Below are 12,828 nucleotides of genomic sequence, written 5' to 3'. Positions count from 1 at the left end.
AAAGAGATTAACGATCAGTTTCTGGCTTACTACTCGGAGCTCTACCGGAGCAGACTGTCGGTACTCCCGGCTGGGTTGGATGCCTTCTTGGATGAGGCACAGCTACCGCAGTTGGACTCAGAACAGGGGACTGCGCTGGGTGCTGCTATATCCTTGGGGGAGATTAGAGCAGCGGTTAAGCACATGGCCAGAAAGAAGACACCAGGGGGTGACGGACTGCCGGTGGAGTTCTACGCCTCATACATTGACCTCCTAGCGCCTCAGTTACATCAGGTGTACGGAGCAGCGTGGGAACGGGGCAGGTTGCCATCGTCGGCCAGGGAGGCGCTCATAGTGCCGTTACTGAAGAAGGGCGGACTTCCTTCCGCAAGAGCGGCTTATCGCCCGCTCTCGATGCTCACTGTGGACTATAAGGTGCTGAGCAGGATCTTGGCCACGCGGCTGTCTGTGCATATGTGCACTCTGGTGCACCCAGACCAGTCGGGCTTCATCCCCACGCGGAACACCTCGACGTGCATACGGCGACTGATACGGGTCATGGTGCCGAGCAGGATCTTGGCCACGCGGCTGTCTGTGCATATGTGCACTCTGGTGCACCCAGACCAGTCGGGCTTCATCCCCACGCGGAACACCTCGACGTGCATACGGCGACTGATGCGGGTCATGGAAGTTGAGGGGGGAAGGCCCCCCAGGCGCGGCCGTGTTATCGGTGGATATCAAAAAGGCATTCGATAGCGTGGAGTGGTTGTATCTGTTTTGCGTGCTCCGTCGGTTCGGGTTGGGGGACGGTTTTGTCTGCTGGACGCAGCTGCTGTATAACTCCGCTACTGCCAGGGTCCGCACGGGCCGCTCAATATCTGCGGCATGCTCGGTGGAAAGAGGCACCCGACAGGGTTGCTCTTTGTTCCCGCTCCTCTTTGCTTTGGCGATTGAGCCTCTGGCAGCATGAGCTCGGCAGGGACGATATTATGAGGGGGTGCTACTGCGCGGCGTTCCGCACTATATTTCCCTGTATGCCGACGACCTTTTGCTGTACTAGGCTGACATGGAGACTTCGGTGCAAGGTGCACGGGCCCTCCTCCGAGAGTTTGGTGAATTGTCAGGGTTACGTGTTAACTGGTCCAAGACCTGTTTATTCCCCTTGACCCCTCGCTGTGCCCAGCCTGCGGAGCTTGAGGGGCTGCGTTGGCAATCGGAGTGTCTACCGTACCTCGGGGTCTACATTTACCACACCCACTCGCTCCTGTATGAGGGGAATGTGGGCAGAGCGCTGAGAGGCATTAGAGGCAGTATGGGGTTTTGGCGTACCCTTCCTCTGTCTGTGGCCGGACGAATAGCGCTATTGAAGATGGTGGTCCTCCCGCGCTTGCTTTATTTTTTTCGCACGCTACCGGTGTGGATTCCGCTTTCCTTCTTCCGGATGCTGCGGTCGATGGTGATAGGGTTCATCTGGGGCTCTGGCAGGAAGCGTGTAGCTTTGAACACCCTGCTTAGATCGCGGGAGGAAGGAGGCCTGGCGGTGCCGGATTTTGAATGGTACTATCTGGCGGCACAGCTACAATGGCTCACGCAGGCGGTGGCGCGGGAGTTTAGTGGCCCAGACGGCCCGCAGGGCAGAGTTATTCAGCGACATGTCCTGTCCTTCATAGTGCTCCAGCATGGGCTCCGGTTGGACCAGCTAACTCTAGAGGAGCGTACCCTTCATCAATGCTGGCTACGCAGCCAGAAACTGGCGGGATTTCCTACCCCATATGCCCCGGAGATCCCTTTGGGCATGTGTACTGCCCTCCCACATGGCGGGGACTGGTCAGCACTGGCCACTTGGGAGGACCGCGGGGTCCACATGATAGGGGACTTGTATAGAGATGGTACTTTGCTGCCGTTTCACGACCTACAAGACACCTCCGATCTGCCGAGGGGTGACTTTTTGCTCCATGCGGCTCTGGTGTCCGGGATTCAGAAACGCTGGAGGTAGGGCCTGGCGGAACCCCCCACGTCATTGGGCTGCCAATACGTCACGATGGCCGCTGGTACCTTCAAGGCTATCACCTGCCTGTACAGGAGACTGGCATTGGATGGACCGCCGCCTTTAGATAGGTTGCGGGAGCGCTGGGAGGGAGACCGCGACTAGCAGATACCGGAGATGACCTGGCATCAGCTTGTACGTAGGGCCTGGAAGGGCACGCGTAATTTTCGGTTTCAGCTGGTCCAATACTTCACCCTGCACAGGGCTTATTGGACGCCGGTCAAAATCCAGCGGGTCTTTGGAGGGGCACATTTGGTGTGTCCTCGATGTAACGCGGAGGGTGCTGACTTTGGTCATATGTTTTGGTCATGCGCAGGGCTTGGTACTTACTGGGCTGATGTTATGTCTTGCTTAAACGAGGTTACAGGACGTCAAGTTGATACGAACATGGGGGCTTGCCTCTTACTCTGGTTCCCACACACTCCAGCCACAAAAATTACAAGTAAATTCTTCGACTTGGGGTTAATCCTGGCCAAGAGAGAGCTCACACTGCACTGGAAATCTAAGGGGGGCCCCAGCTTCCTGAGATGGCGGGGGTGTTTCCAGCAATGGGCGACTAGTGAAGGGTCTCTTAGATTACAACTAGCTAGACGCGCCGCTAATGATAAAGCGCTAGATGCGGCCAGGGCGTGGGGTGCGCTGGTGGCGAACCTTCAATCAATGTCGGAAGCTAATGGGGGAGATGAGATGGAAGCGCCGGTGAGCCAGGCAGGGGAGACTAGGGCGGAGATTGTGGGGGCATTGGCCGGGGGTGTGGCCTGCTAGGCCTGCGCAACCTACTGCATGCGAGGATTTGAATGCCTATGCTGAGAGGGTACGAAGGATGGCCAGGGTACCATGCAATGTTCTGCGCAATTTCTGGGTCCTCAACCAGCTGGGGGGCCATGAATGGGAGGGTTCAGGGAAGAGTCGCGCGCAATTGCACGAAGGTTTATGCTGCACTGTAGGAGAGACAGTAGAGGGCACACTGACAAGGGTGGGTTGAGGGTAGAGGGGGAGGGGGGGTTGGATCGTTAGGGCATAGATATTGTGGGCTAATATAGAGGTTGGATTGGTAAGAACCATGGCGCTGGAGTTCTGTATCTGATGCATGGTTGTAAGATGTTTGCACGAAAATCAATAAAAATCTGTTTAAATAAAAAAAAAGGGTATTTGTAGGGTGGGTAAGGGTATTTGGGTGGCAAGGGTATTTTTTAGAGTAGGGAGGTTAACTATGTTTTAGGGTTTATGGTGTGTAAAGGCATTTAGGTGGCAAGGGTGTTTTTAGGGTTTAGTAAGGGCATTTGGGTGGCAAGGGTATATTTAATGTTTGGGGTGGTTGAGTTTAGGATCGATAAGGTTATATATATATCACACGACGCTGTAGCGAGAGGAACGAGCATACAGCTATTTGAAGGAGCAATAAGGCATTTGAAACAACACAAGTGTTCTCTGCAACTCCACTGGGAGCTCATTTTTCAATTATCAGGAAGACTACACAACTCACTGTAGTAAAGATAATCAACACTACGACTACGACTACCAGGAGGCCATGCGGATGGCCACGCCCCTGTGGGGCGGGGTGTCAAGATACTTAAAGAGTGTTGATGAAACTGTTGCAGTTCTTACCTGAAAGCCCACAAGCCCTTGATGAAGTGCTGCTGTCACGAAACGCGTCGGGCTGGACTTGGTTATCAGATGCGAGGCACCATGACGTTTTCTCTGCTGTCCTTCCAATAAAGATTTTCGCTGGAATTGAAGTACTCGTGTGGGCTCCCTATACTGCAGGCAACTCGTTGTTTGGATAGATATATATATATATATATATATATATATATATACACACACACACACATATATATTTTCACTGAAAAGAAACAAATGTTACAGGGAAGTTATAGTTAAGCTCACATTTTACTCGTACAAAACCAGAGAAATTCAGTAGTTATATTTAGCTGAGCTAACTATAACTTTTGCCCCGCAATACACTGCTTATGACCTCACATATTACATCACTCATGATATGGTCAGTGACATCTCATATGACATCACTGATTACATCATTCAGTGAATGTGAGTGTTTTCTAAAAGTGTATGAGTGTTAAACATATATACCAAGGCACTACAAAAGTTAAAATAGTATACTTTGTGTACTACTAATGAGTGATACAGAATAGTGAGTGGCTGTATGACTGTGTGTATCCATGTGTGAGTGGGTATATAAGTAGGTGTGTGAGTGAGTGAGTGGCTGTATGGGTGAGTCAGAGTCTGTTTGAGTGGTGTTTGGTTAAATGAATTGGTGTGTGAGAGTTGCTGTATCGTAGAGTAAGAGTGTGTGTGAATGGATGTATAGGTGAGCAGATTTGTGAGAGCTTTTATGGATGTGTGAATGGGTATGTTAGTGGTTGTATGAGTAAGTGTGTGAGTGCTAGTAAGGATGAGTGATTAGCTGCTTTGAGAGGCTGCATGGGTGAGTGGGTAGGTGTGAGAGTGGCTGTATAGATGAATATGTGGGTACGTGAGTAGCTATATGGGTGAGTGTGTGGATGGGTGAGTGGTTGTATGGGTAAGTGAATAGTTGTATGGGTAGCTGTAAGGGTCAGTGAGTGGTTGTGTGAGTGCCTGTATGAGTGAGTGGTTGTGCGAGTACTTTAATGAGTCTATGAATAGGTATGTGAGTGGTTGTGTGGGTACGTGAATGGGTATATGAGAGGTTGTATAGGGGTGAGAGTGGGTGTGTGAGGGCTTCTGTGGATGATGTCATCTGTGATGTCTTTAGGATGTCATCAGTGATGTAATATGTGATATCATAAGCCATGCATTGCAGGGAGTAAGTTCTAGTTAGCTTAACTGCTGAAATTCACCAGTTTTGTACGAGTGAAATCTGAGCCTAATTATAACATCCCTGTAACCATTGGTTATTCCAGTGAATTGCTAAGGTTTTTTAATGTTATTTCCTAACTATACTGTCCTGGTAACCTTTGGTTTCTTAAAGTGAATATTTAAGGTTTTTTACATTTTATTTCCTAAATGGAACTACTAACCTTTGACAGTGAGTGTTTGAGTGAGTGCATGAGTGTCTCAGTGCGCCGGTGTGTGTTTGAGTGGGTATGTGAGTGGGTGTGTCAGTGTGAGTGAGTTTGACAGTGGGTGTGTGAGGTTGGTCTGAGTGAGTGCAGGAGTCTCTGAGTGGGTCTGTGAGTGACTACATGAGTCTCTGATTGAGTCTGTGAGTGAGTGCATGAGTCTCTGGGTGGGTCTGTGACTGGATGCGCGAGTGTCTGAGTGGGTGCATGAGTGTCTGAGTGGGTGCATGAGTGTCTGAGTGGGTACATGAGTGTCTGAGTGGGTCTGTGAGTGGGTGTGTGTCTCTGACTGGGTCTGTGAGTAGGTGCTTGAATGTCTGAAAGTCTATAAATGGATGGAGAAGTGTCTGAGTGGGTCTTTAGTGGTTGTGCGAGTCTCTGAGTGGGTCAGTCAGTGAGTGGGTGGGTGGGTGAGTGCCTCAGTGGGTCTGTCTGTGAGTGAGTGAATGAGTGCTTTAATGGATCTGTGAGTTGGTGCTTGAAGGTATCAGTGTGTGTCTCAGTGGGTCTGTGAGTGGATGCATAAGTGGGTGTGTAAGCAAGTCTCTCAGTGGGTCTGTGAGTAGGTGAATGAGTGCTTGAATGGATCTGTGAGTTGGTGCTTGAGGGTGTGAGTGGGTGCATGAGTGGGAGTAGGTCCTCGGGCAAGCTCCTCCTGTAACGGTCTTCCTGCCCAGCTTACCTGCAGTCAGCTACCCTCTGCAGCCTTTGGTTTTGTGCCTCCTCTGCTCATTTTCTGCTCAGTTTTTCGGCCCTTTCTGTCCTTGCACTTGCCCTCTATTTTGCCACTTTCTGCTCTTTTGTGACCTTTATTCTGTCTCTTGCTACTGGTTTCTGAACTCTATTCTGCCTCTTTTGGCACCCTTCTGTCCTTTTTGGCACCACTTTCTGCTCCCGTCTGACCTTTGATCTGCCTCTTTGTGCTTGTTTCTGACCTTTATTTTATCTTTCTGCTTGTTTTTGACCTTTATTCTGCCTCTTGCTGCTCTTTTCTGTCCTCTATTTGACCTCTTTCTACTCGTTTCTCACCTTTATTTTGCCTCTTTCTGCTCGTTTCTCACCTTCAATCTGCTTCTTTCTGCCAGTTTCTCACCTTTATTTTGCCTCTTTCTGCTCGTTGCGGACCTTTATTTTGCCTCTTTCTGCTAGTTTCTCACCTTTATTATGCCTTTACCGCTCGTTTCTGACCTTTATTCTGCCTCTTTCTGCTAGTTTCTCATCTTTTTTTGCATGTTTCTGCTCATTGCTGACCTTTATTTTGCCTCTTTCTGCTCGTTTCTCACCTTCATTTTGCTTTTTGCTGCTTGTTTCTGACCTTTATTCTGCCTCTTTCTGCTAGTTTTTCACCTTTATTTTGCCTCTTTCTGCTTGTGGCCGATCCAATCATTATTTTGCCTCTTTCTGCTCATTTCGCAATTTATTCTGCCTCTTTCTGCTAGTTTCTGACCTTTAATCTGTCTCTTACTGATCTCTTTTCCCCGGGATTATGGGGGGGGAGACTCAAGGCCCCCACAGTCCCAGGCGGCTTGGAAGGAGCTGCTGGAAAAGCAGCTCCCTCTGTGCAGGAGCAATCGTTTCATGTCTGCAGGCAGGGAAAGAGATTAAACTTCCGCTTCCAGTGGGTGGGAGCACTTTGACAGCTCCCGCCCACTACAACCAGAATGTTTGCTTTAGCTTGGTGGAATCTGTGGAAGCTCATGGCAAACAAAAACAACCACTTTGTCCCAGGGTTGGGCACCCTGGGACGTAGCAGGAGCTGGCCATGGGGAGTGGCGGTCCCCAGGGTCACATATGGCTCCAGGAGGGAGGCTGCACGGCCCCCCTCCTTCCGTTTACAGGGGCCACCCCGGGGAAATGGTGGTCCCCAGGGCCGAGATTGACCCAGAATGCACTGCCCCTCATTAAAAAAAAAAAAAGTGAGCTTCGGGGCACGGAGTGGTCCGTGAGCCCTCCCCCCAATCAATTTATTTATACCCCTTGGGGAGGTGGTGGCTTTCTACTTACCTACAAAATACTTACATTTTCGTTGTAAAGGCATGCGTGGTAAAGGCATATGCATGGGAAACATTTGCGTGGTAAAGGGATACGCGTGTTAATGGATGTGTGTTAAAGGCATACATGTGGTAATGGCATGCATGGTTCCGTCATACATCCCTGCAACAATAATATAGCAGCTTGATGCTATCCTAGATTCAGGAATAGCGCATTTTTTTTCTCGCTATTTCATGCCTGGGCTTGGAAAAGCATCTACATACATGTTTTCTGGTGGATACTATAGGCAGAGTATAAAAGCGCATTCCCTGGTGCTGACACAAACTAAGGACACAGAGATAATTCTTGTAACAAGTATTCCTGCTGCCACTGAAAATGCATACATCTGACACTCCTGCAAGCTCACTGAAATGTCGAGCGTCTCCTTATGAGTAGTTTCAGGGGTTAGCAAAGTCTAGCAGGCATGGCTTATGCTTGGTGGGTGGCGTAGGTCATCCATATAGCTTAGGTAGCACGTGTATGAGAGTTAGACCAACAAAAAGTACTTTAATACATTCTCAGATAAATCCTAAGCAGAACATGACAAATATGCACATAGTTAAACAATCCTGCCTACGGGGGTCTAAAAAGGATGAATACAGTGCAAAATATTCTGCTTCTTTGATTTGTCAGATGATTGAACTAATATCAAAAATCCTTGCCTCAGGGAAGCCCCCCAGGAAAGACAGCTATGTGGCCACTAGGCCAGGGACAAAACAGACTCACCACAGCTAAGACAAGTGCTGATCTTTCCTTTCAGTGCTACACACTTGGAGTACGACTCCAGCCTTGCACAGCCTCTAGGCCAATTCTTTCAGCTGCTAGCAAATAGCAGCTACACCGTTAGGGCTCTGGGCATGCACTCCTGTCTAGCCCTGGTCCTGATCAAGGGTTACAAAAGCACCACAGCAGCGCCCTCAGCACTTTCCAGCCTCCCAGGCCGGCAATCTCTTCTTAGGTATGTGTGTGCAGTGGCAGGAGCCCATGAAGCCCTCTCCTTCAGGGGGTCTGTCCAGCAAAGCTACCTCAGGGTTCAACAGGGCCACTCCCCAATGCTATGCCACTATCCATAGAAAGAGTCCAGTGGAAATCCAGCGATACAAATCAAAAGTAGGTACACCGCTAGTCCTCTAGATTCGGGGCAAGCAGAAGAGCCTTGAAATGGAACACAGTCTTCTTTCTCACAAGTGAATTCTCAGTTCAACCTCCCTGTCTAGTTGGTCATAAAGAGAGACTCCCCGATCAACTGAAATACTGCTACGTTATCCATTAGCTACAACTGAAAGTATGCTGGGTCAGCCCACTGACTTTCGTAGGCCTAAACCGCGTATTAGTAGAATTTCAAGATGGTGAAAGTCTCGGATATATGGTCAACTCAGATATAATATGTGTTCTAGGTACAACTTTAAATTCTGTTGACTTAAGGTTTTGTTTTTTGCCAGTCTACCAGTAACAGAAAGTAGAAACTATAATATTGACAAGTTACTAATGCCTCGGATGGCACAATCTAGCTAAGTAGGGGATGTTCTGTACCCAGAATGGGTGACAGCAGAAAAAATGGGAAATGTTGAACAAGAGAATCGATCGCTGAAGTGAAAAGGGGAAGCAGAGAGGAATGAAATATGCCGAGCAGTGGAGCCTTTAAGCTGAGGAGAGGAGAGACATCAAACAGAGGCATGAGGGATGCTAAACATGGGAGCCTCTGTGTTGCAGGGAAATTTAAAGACTAAATTACACTGTTCCCTTTGCTCAAGTAAAAAAAAGCATAATACAATGTACACACAGGACAAACTGAATTGTATGAGCATGCATATTGGGAAACAAAACCAGAAAATACCTTTAAAATATCCTTTTTCTTTGGCAAACCCTTTAGTCTTCCTTAGCCGCATCCATAGCACATTCAGTTTGGTGATAAGTAAAAAATAAAATCCTCCCATTTAACGCACTGAATCCAATGATTACACGTCATTATGAAACTTTGCTTAGCTTGAAATTACAGTTTAACATTAACACAAAGGGAATCAGACTTCTTACCTGTGCTTTTTTATTGCTTTGCAAAAGCCAACAGAGATGCAAGATCCCAATTCGGTCCGGTAGCCATGCTGTTCCGACATGCCCAAATTGGAAACCACCAAAGGAATTCTCTGACAAACTCTGAAAGTAAAATTGTAATCATGTAAAATTTATGGACAAATATTTGTCCTATTTTTTTTTAAACGTTTATTTTGGCATTTTATATATTTCAATACAACATAAAGTACATGGTAACCAGTGCATTGTTAAAATCAAAGAATGTAGGTACACAATCATCCCTCTAGTATATTGAAATAATCTCTCTGGCTGTCAATACATAATGTACTTTTTACCAATACGGACACAAACCGAGGTATACAGCAGCTTCTATTCGTGCATATATAGTGAGGTTCAATGTCCAATTTAGGTCTGGTTTTCCCAATCCGAGTCCGGACCTCGCTCAGGCGCTGTGGAGGGATGGGTTGAATTACCACGTTTTCCCAATTGCCTTAGTTATAAAGGCGTATCGTGAAAGATCATGGGCCCACAATAGAGTCCTCTTTACTGGACGAATCTCCGGGCGAGGTCAGGAGTACAATGCTCGGGTGGAGAGAGGCCATCGAGTTTCCCCGAGTTTTTTGCTGCGTAGATCTCTACGTAAGCAACAATATTCCCGCAACGACGCGGTTGGAGTCACTAAGGAGCATTGTACTCCTGACCTCGCCCGGAGATTCGTCCAGTAAAGAGGACTCTATTGTGGGCCCATGATCTTTCACGATACGCCTTTATAACTAAGGCAATTGGGAAAACGTGGTAATTCAACCCATCCCTCCACAGCGCCTGAGCGAGGTCCAAAAGGATCCGATAGGCGTCTGCAATACAAACAGGCTATGATTAATACAGTCCTGATGATGATCCCGGTTTATTAGGGGCCAGGGGATCGAAACGTCGACGATTAAACAGTTCTACAGCTAATTTATTGTTTTATTGCTCTGTAGGCACTGTAGGTCGAAACTTGCTGAGAATATGTTATAGTTTGCAAGCGACAATTGGCTCCAATGTTCTCTGCCTGTTTAAAACTCTCTCTTTATCTGTCTAATTCTTTCATTGTTTGTTTGTCATGTTGGGTTAGGTACAGGATTGTACCCTATCTTAATTTGTATGTGTGACCTCCCTGAGGTTAATTGATATCTGGCTGATCAAAAATTAAAACTTTCTCACTCGGCTGGGTGTAGAAGATGGATTATAGTACTGATTCTGGTCTATAATTTTATTGTGTATTTTGCTGATCTATCCTTAGGACCCTTGTTCATTATAATAACTGATCACCCATGGTCCAAATGTATCCATTGGGCTCCCTTGTTTACTTAAAAAGTCTCAAGGGAAGTCAGCATTGCTCCCACAATACCTGGCTCATCATCCCCAGTCTGGCCCAGGTAAGTTCTCTACCCCAGAGCTCAGCTCACAGGCCGCTCCTGGCCTCCTGGGTATTGCGGATCTGGCCTTCACCGGCTTCCGTGCATCCCAGACCATGGTCGGTGAAGTTCTACCCCCAGCGAGGCTCCGGCATGCCGAAATCGACCTCCATCGTAGCGGGGCATAAGCGGGAGGCAATCCCGTAAACTGTGGCGTAGAGAGGCCACTGCACTCAGAGGATATAGCAGGATTTTAGCAGGGCAGTCACAGAGCAGCTCAGGAACGCATCCTGTCAGCCATCTTGCTTGCCCACGCCCCCAATAGTTGTCTTTTTTTAAAATTGTTTTTATTAGTGTTATTTTCATTCAAAATAAAACTTTAAGTCATAACATTGGTAGGAAAATCATTGTACATAGACCATTGTACATTCACATTTGCAGTAGAGTTCTCTAGGAGACAAGGGTACAAGAATCCATTCCATAAATCGCCTTTAACAGTAATTCTTTCCTGTTGAGTTGTGAGTATGGCTCAGTGGGAGTCACTGATTGTATTCCAATCTTACAGGGCAGTCACATGGTATTTGTTCCCCTCTCTTCTATTTCTAAACCATAGAAGCTCAGCCATGGGTGCCATATCCTCTTAAACGTTTTGAGGCAGCCTCTAGTCGCATATGTTGTCTTCTCTGCCCCCATATACAGGTCCATATCAGCTCTCCACTCTTAGAGTAGTCATATGCCGCGCTCCATTTTCTGGCAATGTCCCTTTTGACAACTATGAGCCCTAAGTTACATAGTAGCAGTCTAGGAAGATCAACCTCTGTGGTTATACCCAGGTGTATATATTTAGGCTCTAGAGGGATCTGCGCTTCCAGTATATCATTCATTTCTTTTAGTATCTGGACCCAATACGTCTGGACATATTGGCATTCCCATAGTATGTGTATGTGTGTGTGTGTGTATATGTATATATATATATATATATATATATATCCAACTTAAAGGGTAGCCCCAAAGGAAGAAGCCACCAGGTAAGTATATAAGTATATTTCTTCATCCATTTATTAAAAGTAGCTGCATACAGGGAACCGGCAGAAAACTGTCATTGCAAATATCTCAGCCAAACCGGTTTCGGGAATCCTTTCCCTTCATCAATGGCGTTCTGTAGACCAAGATCAGTTTTTCGTCATGCGCTTTTATTTTTAGAGAGCACGCCTTCTGGTTCTCGTAATACACGGACGTTATTCTCAAGTGAGTCTGTCTTTTCCTGATGAAGGGAAAGGATTCCCGAAACCGGTTTGGCTTAGATGTTTGCAATGACAGTTTTCTGCCGGTTCCCTGTATGCAGCTACTTTTAATAAAGGGATGAAGAAATATACTTATTGCCACCTCTCTTGGTTGCATCAAGGCCCCCTCCCAGTCAATGTCTTCTAATGGTGTCTTCCCATTTGGACCGTATGGACTTTAGCTTATCAGGCATGTTATTAAATAGCGTTTTATACATCCAAGATATTGCCTTGGAGGGTATTTCCTATTGTATCAATCTGCCTTCCAATGGTGCACATTCAGGGATTTCAGTTGTGTCTACTTTCTTTGCCCTCCAGGCATGTTGCAGTTGGAGGTATTTATATTCTTGTGAGTGCGTAAGTTGATATTCGGCTTGTAGCGCCAAAAGGGGGATTAAATCACCACCTTGCAGGATATTACCCAGCGTGGAAATTCCAACCATGTCCCACTTCCTGAAACCCTTCAACCGGGCTATTTCTGGTAGCGTCCTGCCTTCCCCTAGTGATGTCGCTCTTGTAAGTCTCCTGTCCCATCTCATTTGCCTCCCTGCCCCCTTTCATACATCAATTGATCTCTGTGTAGCAGGCAGCAGGCCTCTAGTGACTGTGCCTCAATATATGTAATGGAGGTGGATATGATTCTGGAACTGGAGCCTTTCTAGAGCATACGTTGGGTGGTCACTCGCCGCATGTACCCATTTGTTGATTACAATGAGATGTGCTGCCCTATAGTAGGACTGTATATCTGGGAGTGCAATCCCTCCATTGCACTGGTTGTTTTGTAATGTCTGTGGAGCCACTCTCAGGGGGCCCCCATCCCACAGCAACGTTCGGAGGTCATCATTAATTGTAGTAAAGATTGCTCATGGAATTCCATGATACCTGTTCTGTAAGATGTAGAGCAGTTTTGGAAGAGCAATCATTTTATTCATAGTTGCTCTACCTAGCAACGTCAGAGGGAGTCGCCGCCATCTAGCAACGTCATCTTGAAATTC

General features: G+C 47.2%; 1 protein-coding gene across 1 annotated transcript in view; it reads right to left on the bottom strand.

Annotated features, from left to right (window-relative positions):
* ABRAXAS1 (abraxas 1, BRCA1 A complex subunit) overlaps positions 1–12,828 on the bottom strand; it is a 193,014-nt gene that overhangs the window by 82,469 nt on the left and 97,717 nt on the right. Inside the window, exon 6 of the mRNA XM_078676299.1 lies at positions 9,157–9,276. Coding sequence (XP_078532425.1) covers positions 9,157–9,276 — 120 coding nt within the window. The remainder of the gene's footprint in view (positions 1–9,156; positions 9,277–12,828) is intronic.

The sequence above is a fragment of the Lissotriton helveticus genome, chromosome 2_1 (assembly GCF_964261635.1).
Source record: "Lissotriton helveticus chromosome 2_1, aLisHel1.1, whole genome shotgun sequence".
In the NCBI taxonomy this organism is placed as follows: domain Eukaryota; kingdom Metazoa; phylum Chordata; class Amphibia; order Caudata; family Salamandridae; genus Lissotriton; species Lissotriton helveticus.
The sequence above is the reverse complement of the archived record's forward strand: the minus strand, read 5'-3'. Positions and strand labels throughout refer to the sequence as shown.